We start from the raw sequence: 26,338 nt of genomic DNA, 5'->3' as shown, positions 1-26,338 counted from the left end.
AAAACAATTAAATAACACTGGTATGAGACCGATATTCTTGTGAGTTCAGACAGTTCATTGTTGGTTTTAGTGTCTGTATGGGTATTGTTTAAAATATGAATAATTTAGAAACCGATTAAATCTATCCTTTAAAAAACCAACATCCTAATTAAGTGAATAACCAGAACATTATTAGATTAGCCACCATATATATCATGACCTGTCAATATTAAAAATGAAGGAAACTACATAGTTTTACAGAAGCTTATTAACACACTAAATATGATGAAGGCATCAATATTTAAGTGAAACATAAATATTAAAATTAGAATGAATACTATTCCAGCACAGTAGCATGTATCCTCAGTAATTTAAACACACACACAGTACAGTAAGGAACAAGCTGAACACTGAATAGCAAGAGAGGTTTAAGATTCATTTGCATCACAGCTGTGGAAAAACTGCAGGTTTCTCTGTACCAGGCAGATTCTTTGGCAGGTTGATGTTGCCGTACTCCTCAGAAAAGTGCACCCTGTCGACTCCTGGGCACAGCAGACCCCTGCTGGTGAGGACGGGTACTGCAATGTCTGCATACTCGTAGCTGGAGGAGGAATGCTGCTTGATGAAAATCAAGTAACTCACCACCACTGCCTCGGGCTTTGACTGAAGAAAGAATTAGTGGGAAAGATGAGGTCACAGAAAACAGAAAGAGAAAGGATCCATTTAAGCTAAGTATGATGGGCACAAATCTTACAAAGCATAAAAGTAATTTAGCTTTTACATCCACAAACTCAGCTGATGCAGTAAAAACAATACATTACCTTCCACTTATTGTTCTGTATTGAGGGGTAGATGTGCTGCTCCAGCAGCTCCTGAGGCTCCAGTTCATGAACTCCGAGTTTCCTCAGCAGCTCACGAACCTGCTGACTTTCCAGTGGCTCCACACAGCTCAGCAAAGAGGGGTGAACTACACTTACATCCTTGTACAGTGCAGCCAGAGGACCTGTCAAGACACAGTGAATTTCGAAGAAAACAGAATTAGAACTATGGCCACAAAAGGATTGTGCAGTTAGACACTTTTCTAGCCTGGGTGTTTTATGTTATTTTCTCTTGACAAGTTTACCATGTAAATGAGTGTGTTATTTTGATAAAATAAAATGCTGTTTTCTGAGCTTGGCATCTAAAAGAACATTTCCCCAATATTTCAGTAGAACACTGTTTAACTCAGCTGTCTCTCTGAAGATATAGCCCACTTTGCTGTCCACTTGACTAGACCTTCAAGTAGATCATGAGGTTTGAGGAGCACACTGACTTCACTTTTAAGAGGGCTGGCTCCACTTACACTCACTGACTTGAAAACTAATCTAAGTCAAGACTTCATTTTCACATAATTGTCTGTTCACTTTTATTTAATTCTTTTTTCTTTTCCTGATTTTAGTGTCATATCAACGGGTGAAAAGTTCCTCCTCATTTGTGCCCTAATAGAATCAAAGTTGGTGGGCTCCTATGAGAAGTTTCTAGCTGCGGTGCCTCAAACCATGCCCACTACCTCTGGTTAGGTCCCTAATACTCACACCACAAACAAAAATGGGCCAATGGGCTAATTAGTGGACCAGTGGACTAATTAGTGGACCAAACTAATGGACCAAGACTATGCCATCGCTACTGGATTCAAAGCCAAGAACTACCAGAAGAAAGCAATACTTCTGGATGCTCGTGAAGGGAGAAAAGGGAGCAATGGTACAAACATTTGTCTTCTGCATGTTTTTCATGACCTGCCAAAAGGGTGTTTGTGTATATGATACAGGAAAAACTTGTGGCAATGTTCAAAGGGTGAACTTTATTAATTAACTTTATTATTTGGGATTAGCGTTAAATGTTCTGCACTTATATAGTGCTTTTCTACCTATTGGCACTCAAAGCACTTTACACTGCTTCTCATTTACCCATTCACACCCAACTTAGTTGGCCAACAGTCAGCAGGAGCAACTAAGTTGGGGTTCAGTCTCTTGCTCAAGGTCACTTCGACATGTGACCAGAGGAGCTGGGGATTGAACCAACAACTGTAAGATTAGTGAACAACCGCTCTACCTTCCTGCGCCACAGTCGCGTTACTGTTGTAGCCACAGTTGTAACCAATTTACGATAGTTAGGTTAGATTTTTTAAAGTGTTGTTGTATGATATACTGAGTATATTACCTATAGTAGATGTTGGTAGGCACGCCTAACAACTCAATATAAATTAAAATGCAGGCTTATTTTAAATATTTACCTTCCAGATAAGCTAATATTAGTTGCTGTCCGAAATCCCTGCAAAAGACAAACTTTTGTTTAATATTTTTTTCTTTTCTTGTGATGTTTTTTTTTTGGTTTCTTTTTTTTTATCAAATATTCAACATCAACATTGAGAGCAATGGCTGAAGCTTTCATTAAGTTATCATAAATGGTAAATTGTCTGCACTTATATAGCGCATTTCTATGTATTGGTACATAAGTTCCTTGTTTGGAACAACATCAAACCTGGTTACGCATATATATACACGGCATTGACTTCAGCGTTTTCCAAAAGAAATCTACCAGGAGAAACCAGGTTTCCCTAACCTCCTATCCGTAATTCAGCTTATTGCTTACATGACGGTTAGGAAATTAGTTTTTCTGAGAAAGCCGATTGTAACCTAGTTACACGCACTCAATGACTCACCACAGACTTCTGAAACAAAAGGAAAGAAACATACTAGTTAGTTTGTCTAATCTGATCAATTGACCTTGTGCTTTGTATTCAATTGAGGCACTAAGTGAGCGATTCCGTCCGTCTATTATCTAGAACTGCTTATCCTGTTCAGGGTCGAAGGGGGCTGGAGCCTATCGCAGAAGCAGAGTACACCCTGGATAGGTCACCAGTATATCTCAGGACCAACAAACAGATACATACACGAACAGAAAACCATTCACACTTTCCGGCAATTTAGATTCCCCACTTAACCCAACATGCATGTTTTTGGACACCGCAGTACCCAGAGGAAATCTTTACAAGAAAGGCCATACACAGAAAGGCTGCAGCCAGCTGGGGATTCAGACTCAGGAAGGTAAAACAGAGTTAACAACAAGTCCTACCTAAGAACTGTGAGTCCCTTATAAAGACATCCAACCACATAGACAACATAATTAAGCCTGCAAACTGCAGTGGCAGGAAACTGACATCAGTGTGAAAATCAATTATTAATGCTTGACATTCTAAACCTCTGCTTTAGGTGCTGGTTTTAAATGTGATGACGCACAACTGGGGTGGTGCTCCTCCATGTTTGTGTGAGCATGCTTTGATGTGAGTGGCTGCAAGGCTGCTTATTCTTAGAGAATGGTCTTTTTTTTTTTTTCATACACCTACTTCCCCACCTTCGACGTCTGTGAATGTGCTGGCTCCTAAAAGAGTAGACACAGCTGTTGACATAGGGTTAAGAGTCCTGACGCACACTGTTTCTACAGCTATTCTGTTTGCCTTAGCGTGTTCATCAAATGATACCATACAATTCAAAGCGCTATTTTTATTTATCCTCTGAGGTACTGTCATCATTTACAGCTTTTGCAAATATTTCACAGCTGAGCTTTACCAGCACAGATGGAGAGTGTTGCATGTGCTCTTCTCACCAGCAGGAAAAGTGATGCATATTTATCTGTTTGTATTTTTCTACATCAGATTCACCTTTTTGGTAAACTAGGAACTTGTGAAACTACACTGCCCTATATTCTTCCTGGTTTTATTTTTCTATCTGCTGTTTGTTGTTACTGGCATAGTGTAATCAGGAGGCATATGCACATTTATAAACCAAGGTGCTAGGGAACAATTATCTGCACAAAAAAGGCTCCAACAGTGCCAACTGGTTTCCAGTTCTTGTGAAATACTTCACACTCTTGAATACTTTGACTTATTTTTAGTAAACTCACTTGATTATGAAATATTAGCTGTTTAGTTTTAGTAAAATAAGTGATGTACCACATTCTGAAAGCTCAGTTATACTTTATCATAATTTTCCTTTAAATGTCTACTCACACTCTTGCCTTCCCTCAAAATAAGTTATACAGCATAAATGTTGTCATACAGACAAAGGGAGAGTTGGGAATGAGGCAGCAGTATGCAGGTATACTGATATCATCTGAGGTGCAGCATTTGCTTGTGATGCAGCATTACTACTAAGGATAATCATATAATGTGACATTTTTTAAGTTGAATGGAAAATATGGATATTATATAATTACCAGAGCAAGCTTGAGCTTTCTTCTTCTTGGTCTTTGTTTCCTCCATTGGAAAGAAGACGCCCTCACCACTCAGTGCTACTACACGTCCATCTGCCAGTGGGATTATGGGGAGGTTCTTGAGAGTCTGCAGGATGGAGTCTGTCTCTCCATAGCCATGCTCCAGAGCTCGGAAGTTGCAAACCAGCAAACGGGCCAGCTGGCGCAGACCACCATCTAGAAAACACGCGCAGTGAAGTAACAAAAAAATGACAGTGCTTTTTGGAGCAGACCAGAGTGGACTGATTTTCAGTCTCATGCTAGTGCTCGCTTAAGTTGCATGATGTAAATTAAAGGTTTATCTTCTAGCACCAAATGTCCCACCATAAAGCTTTACACATATAGTACCAAGCCATGCTGATGACGTCTACACTAAAGCAGTTTATACTGCTGCATTTCTTAGCTAAGGTTTCAGTATTCTTGTGCTCTCACATCACAAATAATCACATTAGGTAATGATGTTTTATAATAAGATCTTACATTGTTAGAACACTATGTTTCTCTCTCTAACATGACAATCATCCAAAGCATCATACAAGATGAATTTTAAATGTATGTTCTTAGAAATACGAAGCCTTTTACTACACAAGATCCAGTGTGTGTTCGAAGTGGTGCGAACCGATGGTCCATTGAACTTTTTCTTATTTTCTCTTCAGACACACTCCAGTGCACACACCTGAATGAATGCCTTCTACTCTCGTCAGCTCCTTTGACATGGCTGTGGTTACCGTGGTAACATCTGATCCTCGCAGGTATCGGACTCCCAGGTGAGTGAGCAGGGAGGCAGGTGGGGCAGGGCTCAAGCCCGGGTAGAGATAGAAGAGAGACAGATGCCTTTCGAGCTCCGCTTCACCAATCACATCCCGGATTACAGCATCCTGACAGATAGCCACTTGGGATGGCAGCTTGTATACAACCTTACCATCTGACAGAAAACGCATGGACAGAAACATTTACATACTTTCAGTAGAAACAGTATAAAAATGTTTTTAAGCTGTTTTGTGGGTGTTTTTAAGGGTTTAATGTTGTTGTCTTTTACTTAACCGGGTTTAATTCATTTAAATTTGAGATTTTAAAAGCAAGAGAGCCGTCAATTAAAACCCCTAAGACACATAAAATAAGGAACAATTTCAAGAGGTTCTCCTTTAGTTATTTCAAGCTGCTGGTAATTTGAGATTTAAATGTAGCTTTTTGTAAACAACATAAGTTTAGTACAGACATGCATTGTTGCCCTCTTGGATTGAGCAATTTCAATCTTGCAGCAACCACAGCTGTGAATACCTGAGCTGAGTGTAGGCAAGAAGGCTTTGCCCTTGAGCAACTGAATAATCTGCCCGGCAACAGGCTTGAAGAAGTCCAGAACTTCATCAGGGAGGGGAATAAACTGCAGGAACTCACAGAGGCCCTTCAGCCCCTTGAACTCTGGGTGATCCTGTTAAAAACAAGTAAAAACAGCCACAATTGCTGAGTCATCATTTATTATTACTGTGTATTAATGTTTGAATCAAATTGCAGGATGTCTAACTTCTCTTTTCCACGAACTCTTATTTAGTGGATAAAGAGCTTTATTTACCTAAGCTGCAAAAACATCTTCAGGAAGTGTCAAGTAATTAGTAGAAGTTAGAGAATATGAGCAGATTAATGGACATACCATGACTATGTTTTACTAATGTAATTGTTTAGGAGGATATTTTGTTGAATTGACTGTTATGACATATTGTAGTAGTTGTAAATTCCCCCCTCCACAATTTCTTTTTCCTTTTAGTTCACACATTAAAGTTTGTTGATATACTCTACTCGATAAAGTGTATCGATCTACTTCGAAGTCCATAAAATCCTTTGAATAACTTTGTACCCATGTATGCTGCTCTTTAATCCTGTTACATTAAACTTCATTCGCAAATGCTCTTTTTTTTAATGCAAGAATCATAAAAAAACGAATTCAATTTTTGATAATGCCCTGTAGTTAAGCTATTGTCTTACAATAAAGACATCCATGGCTTGGAGGAAAAGTTGCGGTATCTCAGATCGAAGCCACTGGTTCCAGGGGCTGTCTCTGTCAACATCTTCCCGAGAGGAAGGGATGTCAAAGTCACCTGAAGAGGAAATTACCATTACTTCTCGAGAGTTTGCTATAGACAGATTTTTAGATCTGCTCCAAGGTCTGAATCTCAAATCTGACCTTGAATGATAAAACGGAAGCCAAAACTGCGAAGGGGCAGGTAGGCGAAAACAGGCTGTTTCTGAGGCTGACAAATGATGTCACTTTCTGTGTTGTTAGTGCTGAGCTGGAAAGCCAGGGCGAGCTCAGTTGACTCAACTTCCTCTTTGATCTGAAGGGGAAACAGATCAACAGATGCATCAGTTTACAATTACACGGATTTCACTGGCAATGGTGTTTTAAACAGGAAACACAATGTCTCCACATATTTTCTCTCCGTCAACTTTGCTGCTTCTCTTACACAATCTAAGTGCAGGTAACGAAGAACTGTAGAAAATAAAAGAAGAAAGAGATCTGAAGAAGACATACAGTATTGTTCAAAATCATAGCAGTACAAAGTGACTAACCAGAATAATCCATTCACCAATTGCTCAATTGCACAGCCTTACGAGCGTCCATATCACAAATGCTGGGTCTTGTTTTTTTTCTGAGAATCTACTACACCTACTGCTATATATGCTAAAAATATACAAAAAACCTGGATTTTTCTGGTTTGTCACATTGTACTGCCACTGACACTGAAATGTCAAAATCTTGGTGGTGTGTAAGTAACTGTGTTTGAATCTTTTTTTGCCATAATCCTACTTACATTTACATTTACAATTAGTCATTTAGCAGAGACTTTTATTCAAAGCGACTTACAAGTGAGGTACAAGGCAAATCTGAGTCAAGGAGAAAACATCAAAGCAAAGTCCCATCAGAAAAGTAATGCAAGTGTGAAAAAAAAAGCAGAAAGGAAGTGTTTTTTGTTTCTTTTGGAAGATGCGGAAGAGTTCTGTTTTCAGCAGAGTCTGCTGAGCGGGCAGAGTTTGGTAGCTCGTTCCACCATCGTGGGTTTATTGTGCTGAAAATTGGGAAAAAGTGGTGTAAAAAGTGGTTCCTACTTGATGTTGGAACCAACACTCTGCCTATTGAGTGAGTTTCATAAACTCTGGCAAGAGAAAAAGGGGGAGCAAAACATTTATGGTATACAGAAGCACGTCAAAGAAATGCAAGGCTGGAATGATCAAGAACAAGAGTTTAAGAGCTTGTGCATTATTCTACCTTCTTGGGCCGCAGTGTAGTTTTGACCACCAGCCAGCGCTCAATCCCCTCTGTGTGCTCCACCTCTAACACATTGTGACTCAGGTCTTTTCGAGTCATCGTTACAAGACGATTCTCACTCTGCAGGACAACAGAAGCAGCAGATGTGGAAGAACAAAGAATTCATATTGACTTACAATCTGCAAATGAGCAAGTGCTTATTTATTTGCACACAAAAGACATGACTTGAAACAGGAGCTACCTGATTGAAGATGGTTATTGAGCGCAGGCGGTGCAGAAAGAGCAGTAGGGATGGGTGCACATCATGAAACAGGTTCCTGGTGTGATGGCTCTCAGAGCGCAAAGGGAGGCAGATCTTTGTGGTCCAGCTGATAGGAGAAAAAAATGCAGTTGAGTAGTTTTGAAACTTAGTTGCTGTGCGCTATAGGCCAATGTAAGTAGCAAACTATAAGTTGTAATAAATCAAAAACAGTAGATAGACAAAGCAAGTCTTGTTAAAAAACTTTTAGAAACTAATATCCCTGGACCACTGCTGTGTCTACTCTAACTTCAATATTATTAATAGGACCTGTGCTATACTATTTCTGACATGTCAAAATGTGAAAATGCAATTTCTCTTTCATCCAACCTTGACTGTTTCAACTGATTCAGCTGCGCATCCAGAGGCCTCTCATCTTCAGTCCAGTGGGGGAGGATATATCCCATGGAGCCACATGTTTTGTCAAAGCGCAAGTGGAAACCGTTGGAGTGAATCTCTGGGCAGTCTGTGACTTTAAACACAGACTTGAAGCCAATTCCCTTTTGTCCTATGTGAAGCACAGCAACCACATTAATGTTTCTGACATATTTTTAAAAGAATCTTCTAACACTAATAACACATCATCTGCAGTATATATTTACCTATGTATCCATATTTGTGTTTGCCCTTGGTACTGCAGCCCACATCGCAGATTGCCTTGATGTTCTTCTCCTGGAAGCCGGTCTCATTGTTGAGAACGGTGATGCAGTCTTTCTCTACCACGAAGGCCAGTGCAGGAACAACATCAGTCTCCAATGGATAACTGTTGTCATCTGCATTCTGAAATATGGGAAACAAAAAGGTTAGAAATATTTACATTTCACTTTAACATATGAACTAAGAAGTGGTAAATGGTAAATGGTCTGCACTTATATAGCGCTTTTCTACCTATTGGCACTCAAAGCGCTTTACACTGCTTCTTATTCACCCATTCACACTCACAATCACACACACATTCATACACTGGTGGGGGAGCTGCTCTGCAGCTGGCCAACACTCACCAGGAGCAACTAAGTTGGGGTTCAGTGTCTTGCTCAAGGACACTTCGACATGTGACCGGAGGAGCCGGGGATTGAACCAACAACTGTGAGATTGGTGGACAACCGCTCTACCTTCCTGCGCCACAGTCGCCAAGTCACAGTAAATCAATGTCTGAATTTCAATTTATAAAATGGTATCTAACCTGATAACAGTCGAAAAGTAGCAGATGTCAACAACAGCAAAGATGTTTTATTTATTAGTAGGTAGCATAATTTCGATTTAGCTGAGCCCTTGGCCATGGATAAAGGGAAACGTGCACGTGCAAATGTGCATGCATTTTATAGAAACTACCTGGATGAGTTCCAGAACAAAGTGTGTGTCTTTGCTGTAGAGTTCCGTGGAGAGGCGTTCCAAGCTGCGGCCAAGCCTGTCCTGGTGAACCTGCATCAGCTTCTGGCCTTCAGCCGTCAATTCTACACCGATACCAAACTCACTTTTCCTGTTAGAGAATAGGATGCCACAAATAAAAATGTCAGTTTTCAGTTTCTGTGGAGGGGCCAAGTTTGGCAAAACAAAATCATGAAATAGGAACAAACCTGATGTCCTCAATTATGGCTCTTTGGAGATCTAATCTGGTCTCTGATTGGCTGCTGGTAGCTTCCTTTTCATTTTCAGACAGTTCCTCATCGTTCCCTTTGTCAGATTCTCCGCTGACAAATGATCTTTCTCCGTCAGGCAGTGAGGCCAACTCATACAGCTCCTCCTCATCTTCCTCCTCTACATCTTGCTCGCCGTTGACTGGAAGAAAACATTTTGCTATTACAAACAAAACTATACTATGTTATTCAGCAGAGCATGAAATGATGGTGTATTACTAATTATCACCTTGATTGAGCTGGGAGGATGTAAAGCTGTTGTCCATGATGTTGTCCTCAAGGTACTCATCTTCACTCATAGTCAGAGCTGATAGACTGCTGCTCTTAGAATCTATTAAATTAGACTGGAGTGTAAAAAAAAAAAGGAAAAAAAATTTGTCAGCACCACAATAGAAACAAGGCAGAGGAACATGACTGTGACCAACGGAATCTGCTTTCAGAATAAAGCTTTATCTAATCCATCCAGTTCCCTTTAGAACCTATTTAGGTTCAGTGTTCAAAGTTTAAAGTTTATGAAAAACGACATGACAATTCAGCTAAAATTTGCAAAGTGTGAGCCCAGAAACTGTTTATGTTCACGACCTGTGGCCACAGCTTGAAAATGCAGTGACACCTTTTCTGAACATGAGCTTATTTAAATTGGACTCAGGTAAAGTGGAAAACTGTCCCATGGTCTGATGAGACTAAACACAATATTTTTGGAAAGTATGGACACATTCAATTCAATTCAATTCAACTTTATTTATATAGCGCCAACTCACAACAAAGTCATCTCAAGGCACTTTACAGAATAAAGTCCAGACTACACAAGTATGTAGAAGCAACCCAACAAATCCCCCTTGAGCAAGCCCTAGGCAACAGTGGAGAGGAAAAACTCCCTTTAATGGGAGAAACCTCCAGCAGAACCAGGCTCAGGGTGGGTGGCCATCTGCCTTGACCGGTTGGGGTGAGTGGCTTGGTCTGACTTGTTTATCAGTGCTGTACCATATGCTTTCATCCAGACAATGTCTTTCAGTGAAAGCTCTGCTGAATTCAGCAACACAATGTCAAAAAGCATTATTTGCATTTTACACAACATTTCAACTTTTTTAGAAATGGGGTTTGTATGGGTATCAGTAAAACCTCATGGCTTTTGAAAGTTGCTGAAAGTAAGTACTGCATGGTTATGGCAGTGTACATTTGACACTAGATAACCCTGAGATTAGTTATCAGTTCTACTTAGATAAAATCTTATATTTATTTTTCTTATTTTGTACTCTTAAAACTCAACTTTCTAAATGTGTTCATGTACATTTTCTGTATTTATTCCACTGATGCTCAAAATGTAAACAAAAAATGATTCTGCTATAGATCAGATCAATGTTTTCCCAAGAAAGAATCAGGTCAGCTGTGTGTTTAAAATAGCATATAGAAGCTTCATATAATTAACATAAGAATGCCTTTTAAAAATGATAGTTGTGCAATTGCGTGTCCAATTTGTGAGTGTAGTTATAAATTACATGTATTCTGACCTTGGTTTGTTCCACAGGCACAGGCATGTGGTTTTGGCTCTGCGGAGGGTTCAGCTTTTTTTGGTAGTCTCTGACCCACTCTGTGATTCCTAGGAGGATGCCCAGCCGGTGCAGACAGTTCACATGCCTCGGGTCAGACTGGGCCACAGTGATTAGGACGTGTTTCGACTTGGCCTGGCCCAGGACACGGGAGAAAGGCTCCAAAAAGACCTGCAAGTAAGAATTTACACACTAGTCCTTAATCTTAAACAGATAAATTATACGGATTACGTTTTGGTTGAGCCCTTATGGATCTATGTACTGTAAAAACATCCACCTATGTTTTTGGCTCTTACCATTTGTAATGTACTGTATAATTCAATAAAACTTCTCTCTAGTACATGGGCAATCCAGTGTGACTGACCTGCTGCAGAAGAGCCTGGCAGATTTTGGTGGGGATTCTTGTCATACATTCCAAGAGGAATTTTGCCACTCGGATGTAACAGGTCATATCCTCCTCAGCCTGGGACAAATCTAACCAGGCACAAATTTGAGTTTGGTTTAGTTTGGTAATGAAGACAGTCTGAAGCGCACTGAAAAGGTAAAGAATAAAAAGCTAAGTTAATTCTTCCAGCCCAGTTGCATCACTACCTTCTGTAGCCACAGCTGCAGCCAGGGAGCTCTGCATGTGATTAGCCAAGAGTGCCATGGGAGCATTGACAATGCCATCAGCAACCACCATGGAGACTAGGTGACCAGCTGTGCCGAGGGAGTCGAGGACCATAGCGGCACTGGAGAAATGCTTGTCTCCTGTGTGCGTGGTGATCCTGAGCAGCAAGCCTGGCATCACCTCCAATGCTGCTAGGCCTGTATCAGCTGGGTTACGAGTAAGTAAATAGAGTTTATTAATCACATATTAGATGGACGTTAATTACTAGGTTATGTTAAGTACAAGCCCCATTTCCAGATAAGTTGGGAGTCCTTCTAAAATGCAATAAAATCTAAACTCTTCTTATTTGAACCTTTACCTGATCAATGATACTGACTAACTTGCATTTTGTAAAAATAAGCAAATTCTGAGTTTGATGCCTGCACCGTCCCAAACTTCAAAAAGAATATTTCCCTATGCGATTCCCTATTCACCATTTACAGGACATAGTCTTATGAAAATTTTCAGTGATAGAAACCACTGCTGAATTTTCATGATCTTTAAACACTCAGGCTGAACTGCCTGAGAAAATGTTGTGCTACCATTATGAATATAACCACTTGGGCTCTGGATTATTCGAGAATACTGGTGTCTCTTAACACAGTCTGCTGCTCGACCACGAATGCAACCTGATCTCTGTTATGAAAGGACAAATTCATATGTCAGTTCTGTCAAGAATTACTCAAGAGTTCATGTCAGAGGGACAGAATAACAGTACAAACTTCTTCTGTGGTCAGGAGTGTACATAATTGAGCTTATTGTTTAATAAAAATGGATGGGTTCTCGTAGCCTAAGATGAAAAAGACCTCGTCTTGCTGCCAAGGCAATGTATTGTCCTGGATATTTCAGTAGAACAATGTAAAGCCTCATTCTGCATGTGACTTTTCCAGACAGAGTGCATTTGCTTGGCCTGCCTCCTCCTTCAAATGTATGCAAGATCATGGAGAACTTAATCAGACAACAACAACAGACTATTGAGCAGCTCTAGTCTTTCAATCAGTAAGAATGGCAGCAGATATCAAACTCTAAATTTGCTTGTTATTACAAAATACATATATGTTGTCCAATGAAAAGATTAAAATTATTTTCTTTTCCTTTTGCCAGATAAAACAATATTCGAGGGGATTAATAATTTTTGTTTTAAAAAAAACTCCCAACCTTTCTGAAAATAGGGTTTTTCTCATATCTCACAGCTCTACCCTTGTATTTATTAATGAAACAATTACATTTGCTAGAAACTAAAATGTTGTCACTGGCCCCCACCTGCGTTTCTTTCAATGAAATCTTTAAGGGAGCCATGAAGGGGTTTGAAGACCAGGTCCCACTGACACCACTCATTTAAATCTTCCAGCAGAGGACAGGACAGCAAGCTGGCCAAAGCCTGGGCCTTGGACATCTCACCTAACCGTCCCACTGCCTCACACCCAACGTCAGCACTGTTCATGGTAGGAATATTGGAGACAGACAAAAAAAGATATGTAAGATGAACTGGAAAAGGACAAAGTTAGATTTAGCTTTTGCTCAACAAAAAGTCTGGGATATAAAGTGAGAGTACAAAACTAACAATGTATAAACTACATTTTCTTTAAACTTTAAATCTTAAAACTTTATAAAGGTGCATTACAGAGCTGTTTTAGTAATATCTGTTAATACATTGCTAACCTTATTTTGCCATATTTGGCAAACAGGGCTGACTCATAGAAGACCTGGGTCAGTCCTTCTCCAAACAGCCCTTTCTGCCTTTGGACCAGGCCAGCCAGCATATGCAGAGTTCCGTAGCCCAGCTCACGACTGTCCCGGATCCGGTAGTGGGACCTCAGTGCTGATTCAATATGTGACAGCTAAGAAAAGGAGGGTGAACAAAGATTCTTTACAACATCTATTCTGTGTATTTACGCAGCAAACCTGGGTCTATAAATCACTCACTTCATCTGGATCAGTGCTGGCTATATTGCCACACTGTTTGATGAACTCAAACACATCTTGTCTGGTGGGTCTGAAACCATTGCTTGCAAGGTCCATGCCACTGCCACCCAGAATCAAGATAGAGCCCAGTGCATCATGCAGAAGCTGCACATAATCAGAAAAAAAAAACAGGATAAAAACTGTTACTGCACAGTCTTCACACAGTCTTTGCAGGGACATGATACCCTCACATTTACAAAACACACTCATACACAGAGTGATAAGAATTACCGGAAAAAGTATTTGTACCTGATTGTGTTTTACCAGGAATTCCAGGAAGTTGCCATGCCCTAGTGAGAAGAAGTCTTTGACTTGGAAGTGTTTAGTCAACTTCTTTTCCAAGGAGGCAAAGTGGGCCAGAGTCATGGCTGAGTTCACAGAGGACAAGCTATCTTTTACATACTGCTTCACTTTGGCTAAGAGAGACAAAACACAAAACTCAGTCAATCATAGGTTAAGATCAGGGTAGCTAATACAAGAGACTAGAAAAAACTATACAGTACAGCCTCCATCAATACCTTCACTGGGTAGTGATGTAGTGGTTTTGTCCTCTATCTTAGTTTGTTCACTCCCTTTGGATGCCGTGTCTTTGGGCACCAGATCCTGTGGGACAGCCAGGGAGCCACCACAGATAGCCAGCTGAAACAGCGCTGTAGTCAGACGGTTACCTGACACCTGCAGGAGGAAGTTCTGGACGTGCTGCATTGGAAATTGGAACAAAACTCTCCGTCAGAAATGTGGAAGTCTTAAGTGAGCATAATGAAAAATGCTGGCTCTGTATCAGCTTACTTGGCGCATAACGTATGTCCAAATTTACTCTGATATTTATACTCTGACAATATTCAGTATAAGAAATCCTCTTTAACACTGTCTGTTTTGCACTGTACGCTTTTTTCAAATGGGAGTTGGCCAACTCGTCGTACCCTCCGGCCTTTGAAGCTACCAAATCCCTCTGGTGGCCTTGGTAGATGCATGTGTTTACCTAACATAGGTGGTGAATCCAAGTCTAATTCTAACATTATATTAAAAGTATAACAAATAACACTTGTTTTATCAAATTTATTTCCAAAACTATGACTCTTTTGTTCCATGGCCGACAATAAGATGCTTACTCTAAAGCCAGAAGACATGACCACAGAAAAAAACTGGTACTACTCCAGATATGTACTCGGTTATATAGACCAAAGTGTGGTAATATAAAACTATACTCTTTTGTTATTACAGTCTTCTGCATGTGAAGGTTACATCTCGTTCATGTCTGTTTTGAGCACACAAATTGGAAATCAGAAAATGAGCTATTTGTTATTAAAAGTATATGTCTTAGAATATGATGAGATGATGATGTAGAAAAGTAAATGACAGAAGTTGCTTATGAAAAAATGCAGAGCTGAATGTTTCATGACTGGATAAGGAAAAATGCCTGCATAATCTCAGATAGCAGATTAGCAGGACACGATCTCGGGAGTAAAAGATAATGCCAGAATGTGTAAAAGTCAAGATAGGTTTAGCCTAAGATTATTTCTGGCCAGTTCACATCAGTTAAAAGTATCTTTTGGGGGGATTTCATTAAGTTCAGAATTGGAGAACAGCTCCGTTACGCCTTGTTGTACCCTTCATGGCTCAGGGAGGGAGGATTAGAAGAATTAAACCCTGCAGTCTAAAGCAGCAAATTAAAGACATGATCAGTGTGACATAACTCATGCATTCCCAAATAGGTGGAAACAAAATACCCACACTACCACTTAACAGAAGGCCAAGATACTCACCTTGGTCATCTTGGGGCTGAACACGCCCTCTGAATTGGTGAACACCTGCAGCACTACCTCAGCTGCCGTCATGGAGGCGTACTTTTTCCTGAGATCCAAGTTGCATGTGGAGGAGAAGGAACTTGCTCCCTGCAGCTGCTCCAACACACTTCTCTTGATCTTTCTCAGCCGCTCTTGGGTCTCCTCCTCCAGCTCTTTCTGGATGACCTCTCTGGCTCTCTCCAAAATAGCGTGCTCACAACGACTCACCTTCAGTACAGTCTGCAGTGAAAAGAGGGATGGTAAACAGGCTCATAATTAACAAACGCATTGATTTTTCATCTCACCGCTCTCGCTGTATGTTAACCTTACATTCTTTTTTACCAGAACACATCCTCCAATCAATCAAATGTGCCAGTTCTAGCGGTACACATTAGTTATAATACTAAGACTAGAAAGACTATCTTCCCTAAAATATGTTCAGAACATATACATATGGTCAGGTCCATCAGTATTTAGCATGTGTGGTTTGCATGGATTTTCTCCAACAGAATGAGTGAAATAAAAATGCCCTGAAAAAGGTTCACATGCCCTCCGCTTAAGATCATTCATCAAACATGATGGATTGCGCTAGATTTTGCCCCTTACCGATATGGGCAATGCGATACTGTGTATCCTAATGCCCAGCTCATAAGGAGATTCGCAGTTGTAGTTATCAGCCAGATACTTCATAAACTCTGCCATGTCGACTTTTGGCTTGTTCTGCTTCTTCCGAAAATTACGAAGTTGCTAAAGAAAGAAAACAGAATACAGCACAAACACAACATATTCAATGAAACCAAGAAATACGATTGTTGTGAAAACATATACTGCATTCTGATTTTTCAATTTGATGCCAGCAATAGTTCCAAAAACAGATGGGTGAGAGGGATGTGTACAACTGAGTTGGAAATAAAATAAAATAAAATCAAAAAATATTTCCAATATTTATCTACAATGTAGTTTGTACGTCTTATCAACTACATCCATGTGTCATCCTCTATGTGAGTCATACCCTTAAGATGTCCACTGTTTCAATTTGGGGAATATCATCATCCTTCGTGTTACTGTCAATCTTGAACATGCGGTGGATAAGAGGGAGTTTGCAGAGGGGTCCCAGGTTTAACTCGTCATAGTGCTTCTTGTTCTTCAGCCCAGCCAGCGACTGACCCAGTTCATACAGAGTACAGATGCACGACACTGCTTCAGCAGACTAACAAAGGAGAAAGGCTTTATTAGTGGCCAACCACTCAGATAAAATCAACTTACTAGCAAATGCAAATGTTTCAACCTCTATGAATATGTTGATCTCCTTCATGATGTACTGCAGGTCCTTTAAAGCTGGAAACTTCCAGGGTTTTATCCGTCCAGCTTCCAATGAGGGAATCTGCAATAGCCTGCACACCCTGGATATCACCTGGACAGGATTGTAGAAAGCATGAGGAAATTGAAAAACATGTCATTAGATTGTTGTATAGAAGGTCTTCTCTTGGACACTCTTGGTTAATTTATATCTAAGCCTTTTATAAAATGCATGGCCTTTTTTTTCATTTTTTTTTTTTTTTTTACATTTGTCTGCTATTTGAAATGTGTTTGTTTCAGAAGTAGCTGATTTTCTGTTATTTCTCTTTGAGTCTGCTGATTTAGTCTGTTCTGATTGTGGCGAGAACTGCAGCTAGAAGAGCTTTTGCTCTTCTAGGGAAGTAGACATTTGGCCTGTTAGTTTCAGCTTAGTAATCAGAGAACATTTACATGCTTAACCTGAAAAAGACACGCAAGTTAGTTTGGTTTCAGTTAGGCACTGTTATTTTAGGTTGCGTGACTATTTTATCGATCTATGAACAGTGCTCTAAGCTCAGTGGAGCAGGTCCAATGCCCCATCTGCTTTGGCTGAATAACAGAGCCTGCTTAAATCTTTTTTCTTAGCGCATTACCAAAGCGAAAACTGAACACTACCAGGACAAGGTTGGCATCACCACTGACACAAGGATACTGTTCTTGACTTTCTAATCATTCCTCTATTGCCCTCCATCTTCCCCATCCACCTCTCTCCCTGGCAATGACCTTTCAAGCTTCTTCAAAAACCAGGTGGTAGCTGTCAGCTCCCACTTCTCTCCTCCAGATGGAGACATCCTGCTAGCTTCTTCGTACATTGCACTACTAGTCCTTTGACACTCCCCCTTTACAAACCATCCTACCACCTGATCTTTAGATCCTATCCCCTGCACCCTCCTGCAAGCAAGTGCACCTCTACTAATCCCAGCCATTACACAAATCTTTAATTAATTAATTTCTCACAACAGTCACCTTCCCCACCTTGTTTAAACAGGTTTAATTACTTCACTGCTTAGGAAGCCTACTCCTGACTCTTCCCTTGTGGAGAATTATAGACCTGTTTCTCTTGTTCCATTTCTGGCCAAGATCATTAAACGATAATAAGATCTCATATTCTCATGTGTCCTTTCTCAGAACAACTACCTTGATGTCCAGTCATTCTAGAGAAACGGCACTCCTGACGGTTGTGGAATCCCTGCGGGCTGCAAATTTTTTCCATCTACATATACCCCATCCCTGGGTTTTATTTTCCTGTCATTGCTATGCCGATATGCCGTCTCATTACACATTTCTGCTTGCTGAGGGTCATCATTGATAGTCAACTTTACCCCATCTTCTCTGTCTCTCAGGCATGCAGGTTTACCCTCCAAAACATCAGTAACACCAGACCCTATCTTTCAAAATGTGCAACCAAACTCAATGTGGAGGCACTGGTTATACATACATTACATTACATTTCCCAAAATGCTGATTTTATTTAATTTGATGTTGATAACTTTAATATTAAAACTCTATCCTCACCTTCTCTTTGGTGACAAGCTCTCCCTCTGCAGCAATTTCTCGTATCACATCCTCCATCAGACTGTTGACAGTATCTTGGTCCATAGCCCTGTTTCTCCTCTTGCCTGTGAGCTCATCCTCCTCTATGGCCTCTACTGCTCGCATATTATCTCCATGTACCTCTCTGAGCTGGGAGTAATACACTTCCTTAAAGATGGGGACAGTGCCCTCTTTCTGGTTTGCATTTCTCACTTTGCTCTTCTGCTTTTTAGTCAAGTTCACTTCTGACCCCAGTGCTGGAAAATCTGAGTCACAAACTAAGTTGGATGTAATGGCTGGTAGCTGCTCCTTTATTTCAGGCTCTGTTGTAGTTTGTGCTGCTGTGGAAGGGTATGACGACACTGTTTCAGAAGTCTGGGCAAGTGATTTTCTTTGTTTTATTATTATGAAAATAATTTTATGTTAGGTTACCTGCTGTTGTCTGTGGAACAGAAGTGTTAGGATGTGCGGCTGGTTCCGAATGACTTGGCAGCTTCTTAGCTTCCCAGCTGTCATACAGAGACATGTACTCTGTGAGAGGAAACGTTTCACCAAAGTGATAAGCGTAGCAGGTTTGCAGCTGGTCCATGGATGGAGCACTCAGCTGGTACTTATTCATCACCTGCAACACAGCAATAAACATATACTGTCAGAGGCACAAAATTGTATTTTTTGTGTGATTCGTTGTAAATATGGACACTTAAATTTGCAACAATTAAGTTGCAATATAACTACAATAAGCCTAATATGGCCTTTTTAACATTACCCTCAATAGGGCCCAGTATGCTTGTGATAAATAAACTGTTTACTGTACCACAGCTTTCAAGAAACAGAAATAAGGTTTAAGAAGCGATTACTTTGCCGCTTCATCCAAGTATGTAAAAAATGCAAGATGAGGAGCAGAGCATGCATGCTACTGCATGCACAGTGGCTGTAGCTTGGGCAAAGGAGAGGGGGTAAATAGAGGGCTTACATAACATTTAAACACTGACAGCCCGAACACAGACATTGACAGGATACTAAATATGAGGTAATGAATGAAAGCTATTATTGCTAAATCAATAAGGTGATCTAAGAAATCAGTCCCCCCTGGCTACTTTAAACTAAACTTACTATCAGAAATATACTATTAGCTGTATTGATAATGGTTGTTATAGTCATCATCATATACATAATGATATGCTAAGTCCGGTCTCTTTTATCTCATTTTGGGAGGGTCCAGCTGAAGGAAACGTTAAAGTTAAAACTGATTGCTTAGTGCCCTTTTTGTCATTTAACACATTTCAATCAATTTAAGTGTCAGCAAGGTAAAAGTTATAGGGGACGGGGGGGGGGGGATCTTATTCCTCTTAATTTTGTACTACAACTTTGCATTGCAAACATGTTAGCACCATTCTCAGCACCATTGTGGACTACTAATTCCTAATCAAGTCTACAAGCTTCGTCCACTGTCCTGTAATAGTGCAATTGTTTATATCAGGTTTTGCTTCTAGTTAATAAAAACACACAAAGGGCTGTATGTATTTATTCAAAACACTGACCTCTATAACCTTCTTGTACAGCTGCGACTGGGCCAATTGCTGAGCTGGCTTGGACGCAGCAACTGGGTTGACAGGAAGACTCTGGGTAGAGAATAAGGAGGAAGTAGAAAACAAAGGAGAACCTAGAATTCCTGTCTGACAGGGAGGCACACTATGGGAGTTGATATCCACCTGTGAATGAGTAACAGTTAGGGCAGTGCTCCTAACTCCAACAGGTGATTCAGTCCTCAGTGGAGTTGCAGGCCTGCTGTCTGCTTTTGCTTCCATGGAAGTTCCAGCTTCAGGTTGTTTTTGAGGCTGGTATAAGGTGTGAAACACTACACCCCCTTTCACAACTAGATCTCCCTTTAGACATTTTATCAAACTGGAAATTGTTTTGAAACCCAAAGAGTCTAGGGCCAAGTTGTTGTGGTATATCTGGTTATAGATTTCAGTCACCATCTTCAGGCGAATCCCTTCTGGATGTTGCTTCATCATTAAGACAAGATTATTCAAAACCTTATCACTTTCTTTTGTAGCTTTTGCTGATGTGGATTCTTCAGCACCTAGTCCTGATTGATGTTCACATCGGTGGACCCTGTGAAACACTAGGTCCCCCTCCACAACTAGATCTCTATCCAGAGAGTCTACCAGGCTAGCTATGGAGTCAAAGCCCAACAAAGACAAAGTTAGATTCTTGTGATATATCTGGCTATAAACCACTGCCAGCTTTTTAAGTGGGATCCCAGCGCTGTGATTCTTTACCATGGACACTATATCCTGTAGAACCTTTTCTGTGTTCATGCTATGCTCTGTTGCTTTTGGTAAAGACTCAGATGCTGCTCCAGCCTGCCTTAGACTATGGTGGGTTTTGTGAAACACTAGGTCCCCCTCCACAACTAGATCTCTATCCAGAGAGTCTACCAGGCTAGCTATGGAGTCAAAGCCCAACAAAGACAAAGTTAGATTCTTGTTATATATCTGGCTATAAACCACTGCCAGCTTTTTAAGTGGGATCCCAGCGCTGTGATTCTTTACCATGTACACTATATCCTCTAGAACCTTTTCTGTGTTCATACTATGCCCTGTTGCTTTTGTTAATGACTCAGATGCTGCTCCAGGCTGCCTTACACTATGGTGGGATTTGTGAAACACCAGTTCCCCCACCACAACTAGATCTCTGTCCAGAGAGTCTACCAGGCTAGCTATGGAGTCAAAGCCCAACAAAGACAAAGTTAGATTCTGGTGGTATGTCTGGCTATACAACACAGCCAGCTTTTTAAGGGGGATCCCGGCTGGATTTTCCTTTACCATAGACACTATATTTTCCAGGATCATTTTTCTATTTATACTCTTCACTGTAGCTTCTCTTTTTGCCCCAGCAGCTGCTCCAGCAGGCCTTGCACTATGTAGGGTTTTGGGAAACACCAGTTGCCCCTCCAAAATCAGATCATTAGGCATAGAAGCTATTAGATTAGCCATGGAGTCAAAGCCCAGAGAGTATAAAGTCAGGTTCTGGTGGTACGTCTGGGTATAGAATGCATCCAGCTTTTTCAGGGGGATCCCAGCTGGGTGCTTCTTCACCATTTCCACTATATTTTCCAGTACTTTCTCCATCTTCAGTAGAGCTGTCAGGGAAGGAGAAAACATTATTAATGAATAAACACTGCTAAGGATTTTACCAGTAGTCTCTCATCAATAACCTGTATACAGTAAAATACATGTGGTTTAAGTAAAATGCTGTTAAAATATCTAACAGAGGGGGCAACCCCTTTACGAAAGTAACCAGTAACACATTACATAATAACATTATGTTGTATACTATTATGTATTATTGCTTTTATAATTATTAATTTATCGTATGAAGTACTATGTCGCTATGTTCAGACTGCGTAGATTTTCTTTCAACTAAAGGTGGCAAATTAGTGTATTCTGGACAAACAGAATTTTGTAAAACGTCTCATCGATTTTCTAGTCCAAGTTTGACAATACATCTATCGTCATCTCTGATGATAGTCGACTTCATAGAAACACTAACACTGAGATACAACAGGCAGGTGCAAAACAGTAGGGTAAAGGTTGGAGGAAGTACAGTATCAGTACAGTATCAACAATCAAATTCAATTCAACAATAATGTAATTCAAAGGAAGAAGAGTTATTATAGTTATCCAACTGAGAGGCAGCTACTTCACTATAATAAAACATAAATGACGCTGTTTAAGCATCGGGTGGGAGTCTGTGTGGGAGCACAGGAATGGAGTACGCTGTTGAGCAGGTCAGGATAAGCTGGATACATGTCTTAGATATGTATAGCTGATATAATTTTTTTTTTTTTTTGGTAACTGAGGCCTAGTAATGTTACCTCATAATAAACCAAATATTAATTTATAGAGACACTTTGTGCTAAAGTATGCTAAAGTAACCAAAATGTTACTGCTTTAGAACATATTTTTGTAGCCTAATTTATCCAACTTGATGAACAGTAATATGCAATATATTACTTTTATCAAGTACCTTCCACAACACAATAACTAGCCTTTGTCAAAATTCCTATTAGTATGAGCAAATACTCAAACTGCAAAATTACACCAAAAGTGTATAATGATCAAATCCTTCCTCTTTACCAGATTTCTTTATAAATCCTTTAAACCAAGTTGACAAAACAACACTGCTACAGTGACCACAAGAACCAAGCCAAGTGGATTCATAATGTCCAGAGACACACCCAATGTAATAATGTTCTGACATGGCTTGTTAGACAGCACCACAGATCTTTGTGATGGGGTTGTTTTTTTATGAGAGATTGGGTTTACACTTGTTCAGAGTATACACCTGTTATCCCACTTATAGTACTATTCTAGCTTCTCAAAAATAAAATCCATACTTTTAAAGAATTTCCTTCTGAAATCATGTCATTTACATTACAGAAATGATCATAGCTGTTCATCAAAACAAGCTTGGAGTACACATAACATTCCCAACATAAGTAAGACAACATGAAGAAAACAGACTGCTGTGAAAAGGAAATAAGCAGAAAGCAGATCTTGGGTTTATCTTACCTATTCCTGAAAATGAAATGATCTGTGGTTAATCTCCATTAGAAGTTGAGCTGTTATAAATGAAGCAGCGACCTTCCTGTTTAGGCTTTTAAACTGCCCTCACTCACCCCTCCTCTCCTGCTAATGCCATTCTAAGTTAAACCAGAGAGAAACGAAACTGAAAGTTAACAGCTAAACTCCATTCAAGTCTATTAATGACTGCAACCCACAGCCACACTCTCATATTCCTGAAAACATGTCCATCTCTTCACATGTGCAAAGCAAGCAACATCACAAAACAACTGGGTGCCAATGACCAGCCTTCTGTTTGTTGAGGCAACATGCAAACATTTAAAATGAAATGTTGCCTCAACAAACAGAATATAATCCACGGATGACCGAATATTCACAGGTTAATGTGTAATAAGTAAAAAAAACCTGTTTTATTAATCTTTTATGACAAAACAGGAGGAGCATGGCGTGTGATGGAAAGAAACGGAGGCTTTAAGTTTCACATTCCTGACAAAGCAGCAGCTGATTCGCCTCAACTACTGCGTAATGAACCATGTGACCTTCCAGCCAATCAGTGCAGCTGTTACAAAAAACACTGTAACGTTACGTAATACAATGAAACAAAGATAACTGTATTTTGAATTCATACTTAAGTGTTTGATATTAAAATATCGTGCAGTGAACTTTGACAAATACAACGTACAAACAAGTTGTTAAATTTTAACAAACCTACTGCAACAAATCCACACTTCCGCTAAAAAAAATAATGGAACGGGATGTAAATTAACGTTATCTGCCTGGAAAATGCCACTACAATAAACTCCTGACGCTGCTTGATAGCAAGGATAATAACATTATTAGTTTCAAATTTAGCAATAGCTATAACAAAAAGTCACATTAGTGTCTTCGCCTTCATCCAACAACGTCAGCCAATGCTGAGGGAAAATTCAACCATTACAATAAACTGCAACTAATGGGGCCGTATATTCTGCTCACTGCTACGGCGCTAGCTGATGTTAGCTAACAGTAGCAACAGCATTATGGTTAGCCACGTTAGCTGGCCGATAACGAGCCTTGAAATGACCAGTGTCGGAGAACTTGGATTTCGGAATTTTAACACTGTTGTAATTACACGCCATATCCTACAAAAGAAGTAAATCTCATTAACCCAGTTAGATGTTTATATTCGTGTCGCTGCTAGCCGGCTAAACCCATACCATGCTAGCTCATGCTGCATTCTCGATCCACGGCAACAATAGTAAATATGAAGTATCCACACTATCCAATATAGGCACATGTACAAAAATCCTTGTGTCAAATAACGTATTTTAGGCCAGAAATATTTGTTAAATCCCAGCTTTTTGTTGATATATCTTCAATTGGCAAACATTTTTTGTTATGTGTCCTGTTCTTTGAGAGAATGTTTAGCACCAAAAGCTGTCGCTTAACATACCCGTGGACGTTACACTATATATATGTATTTCAGTCTGTTGTCTGTCTGTTTTATGTTTATGTTTTGTGTGAAACACCAGATCAGCACAACATACAACATGACTTTTCAAGTGTCAGATCCTAACTGATCGATGTTTTTCCCAGGTAACGTGAATGCAGCGCAGTGCTCATAAACGGTAGTCAACGTCTGCCTGAGAATTCACAGGACAGAATCCAGTGTCGTAAAATACACTAAACAATGTGATAACCAGAAGTTATAAAGCATTACAAAGTAAATCAATAAAAGTGCCATAAAAAATTCCAAACTGAGCTCTGTCACCACATACGTGACCTAAAGATGACCTTTTTCTTGCTTCATATGTAGGTTTAATGAACAGGGGTATTACAGATGATCTGACTGAAACTTAAATAAAAGCTTAACAGGAATAAAAAAACATTGTACATATAAGTGTGTGTGTGTGTGTGTGTGTGTATGTGTGTGTGCCTGTGCGCGCGTTTGCACTTTAATACTTTAGTGGTGCAGAAACTCTCCCTCCTCTTCATTTATTTTATTGACACATGGCTGCGGTCGCTAAATAATAAGTAACTGAAGAACACGTTGCAAAATGCTGTCACCTGACTGAAACCATCGGGAAAAAAGAAAACCTACGAAACTGAAACTAAATGACTGAAAGAAAATCAAAACTAATTTTAAAAAATCTGGAAAAATGTTGCCATATAACTTAGTTTTCACTGGATAAACATTTATAATTGGTTAACTGGTGACTACTACTTTTACTACTTCTACTTTCTTTCTACTTGCAGGAGGTCAATTCAGATAATGCACTGAAGTACAATATGCCAACAGTTTTACTTTTCTTGTCTTTTTTGCTTGGAATTTTTTTTTTTTTTATTGCCATCAAGCACACACGTACAAATGACTTATTATCGCCCATTACAATAACTAATAATCAACTAATTTGGACATGAACTAAGATGGTAAATATTATAAACATGTTTTTGAGCATGTATGAGCTAACATTATAGAGAAATTGCATAAAAAGTTCCCATTTGCATAAATTCCCCATTTTCTGATTCCCCTCTCGTTCCATCCATCCATGCAGCAACAATGACACCTGCTGGAGATTTGTGGACACTGACTGAGATGGAGATTACACAGTCCTGGTGTGGCAGATCTAGAAATCTAATTACTCTCAAAAGATTTCATAATAATACACGATCAACTGATAGATATTAAAATTATCTTTTTATTATCCGATGTAACCGGCACAACCGACCGAGGGTTGCTGAGATGAACAGCCATGTTCATGACTCAGCAGAGTCAGACAAGGATCAGCAGTGTCATTGGTTACTCTCTCTTCCTTCTGCTTTAAGGCACTACACTGCATGATGTGGAAACAAAATGTCAAATGATTTTGTATATATATATTATACACACACACACACACACACACAAGGCTACAGAGACAAACTCCTGGCCATGCTAACAAACTGACCTTTGACCTGTCTCCCACAGGAAGGAGAGTGGACCTTTTGTTAGGCCATGTCTTGGACAGCTTACATGAACTTCGTCTAGATGAGCCAAGACTCCTGTAATGATCAAAGACACATTGTAACTCAGAAGGAGTTGCATTGTGTCTTTGTGGATTTACAGACAGCAGTACAGGGGGAATGTCTGTCAGTGTCCAACCTGGATTGGCTTGTTTGTCTGTGCCAAGAATTTCCCCTGTTTTTCACAAAATATTAAAAACACACCAGTCAGACACGTTGCTTTTTTGTATACCCGTGGGCATCACTTTAGAAAACGATACCAATAATGCAACAGGAAACATGCAGGAACTTTCTTCATCTCAAAACTGCGTTTAGAAATTTTGTTTTGTCAGATGTTAAGCACATGGAAAATGACAGAGGAACTGGAAATGCTTTTAAATTGAAAATGTCCCTACATCACTGATATTTGAACAATGTGCATTATTTACTCAAATTAAAATGTCTAGATTCCCAGAACAGATAATGTTTAAATA

At 39.8% G+C, this 26,338-nt stretch overlaps 1 protein-coding gene across 2 annotated transcripts in view; it reads right to left on the bottom strand.

The window, feature by feature from the left end:
- The window catches only part of wu:fj29h11 (uncharacterized), a 41,172-nt gene extending 17,870 nt beyond the window's left edge, over positions 1 to 23,302 (bottom strand). The window contains exons 1-31 of one of the 2 annotated variants that reach the window (XM_067488347.1): positions 22,872 to 23,302; positions 20,004 to 21,439; positions 19,833 to 19,913; positions 18,724 to 18,913; positions 18,274 to 18,632; positions 16,709 to 16,834; positions 16,433 to 16,630; positions 16,027 to 16,167; positions 15,400 to 15,660; positions 14,152 to 14,332; positions 13,883 to 14,049; positions 13,595 to 13,738; positions 13,331 to 13,509; positions 12,932 to 13,104; positions 11,611 to 11,835; positions 11,384 to 11,493; positions 10,981 to 11,190; positions 9,699 to 9,813; positions 9,410 to 9,611; positions 9,165 to 9,312; positions 8,435 to 8,612; positions 8,163 to 8,340; positions 7,776 to 7,902; positions 7,535 to 7,654; positions 6,452 to 6,602; positions 6,253 to 6,365; positions 5,551 to 5,701; positions 4,946 to 5,194; positions 4,234 to 4,446; positions 801 to 982; positions 459 to 642 (exon numbers count right to left, since the gene is read on the bottom strand). In XM_067488347.1, the coding sequence (XP_067344448.1) occupies positions 459 to 642; positions 801 to 982; positions 4,234 to 4,446; positions 4,946 to 5,194; positions 5,551 to 5,701; positions 6,253 to 6,365; positions 6,452 to 6,602; positions 7,535 to 7,654; positions 7,776 to 7,902; positions 8,163 to 8,340; positions 8,435 to 8,612; positions 9,165 to 9,312; positions 9,410 to 9,611; positions 9,699 to 9,813; positions 10,981 to 11,190; positions 11,384 to 11,493; positions 11,611 to 11,835; positions 12,932 to 13,104; positions 13,331 to 13,509; positions 13,595 to 13,738; positions 13,883 to 14,049; positions 14,152 to 14,332; positions 15,400 to 15,660; positions 16,027 to 16,167; positions 16,433 to 16,630; positions 16,709 to 16,834; positions 18,274 to 18,632; positions 18,724 to 18,913; positions 19,833 to 19,913; positions 20,004 to 21,428 (6,481 nt within the window). In that variant the 5' untranslated portion in view covers positions 21,429 to 21,439; positions 22,872 to 23,302. Of the gene's footprint in view, positions 1 to 458; positions 643 to 800; positions 983 to 4,233; positions 4,447 to 4,945; positions 5,195 to 5,550; positions 5,702 to 6,252; positions 6,366 to 6,451; positions 6,603 to 7,534; positions 7,655 to 7,775; positions 7,903 to 8,162; positions 8,341 to 8,434; positions 8,613 to 9,164; positions 9,313 to 9,409; positions 9,612 to 9,698; positions 9,814 to 10,980; positions 11,191 to 11,383; positions 11,494 to 11,610; positions 11,836 to 12,931; positions 13,105 to 13,330; positions 13,510 to 13,594; positions 13,739 to 13,882; positions 14,050 to 14,151; positions 14,333 to 15,399; positions 15,661 to 16,026; positions 16,168 to 16,432; positions 16,631 to 16,708; positions 16,835 to 18,273; positions 18,633 to 18,723; positions 18,914 to 19,832; positions 21,440 to 22,871 lie in introns of both variants that reach the window. The other variant, XM_067488346.1, reaches the window with a different exon arrangement.
- Positions 23,303 to 26,338: the final 3,036 nt, after the last annotated feature.

The sequence above is a fragment of the Channa argus genome, chromosome 20, assembly GCF_033026475.1.
Source record: "Channa argus isolate prfri chromosome 20, Channa argus male v1.0, whole genome shotgun sequence".
Lineage (NCBI taxonomy): Eukaryota > Metazoa > Chordata > Actinopteri > Anabantiformes > Channidae > Channa > Channa argus.
Note: the sequence above shows the minus strand (reverse complement) of the source record. Positions and strands in the feature narration are given on the sequence as shown.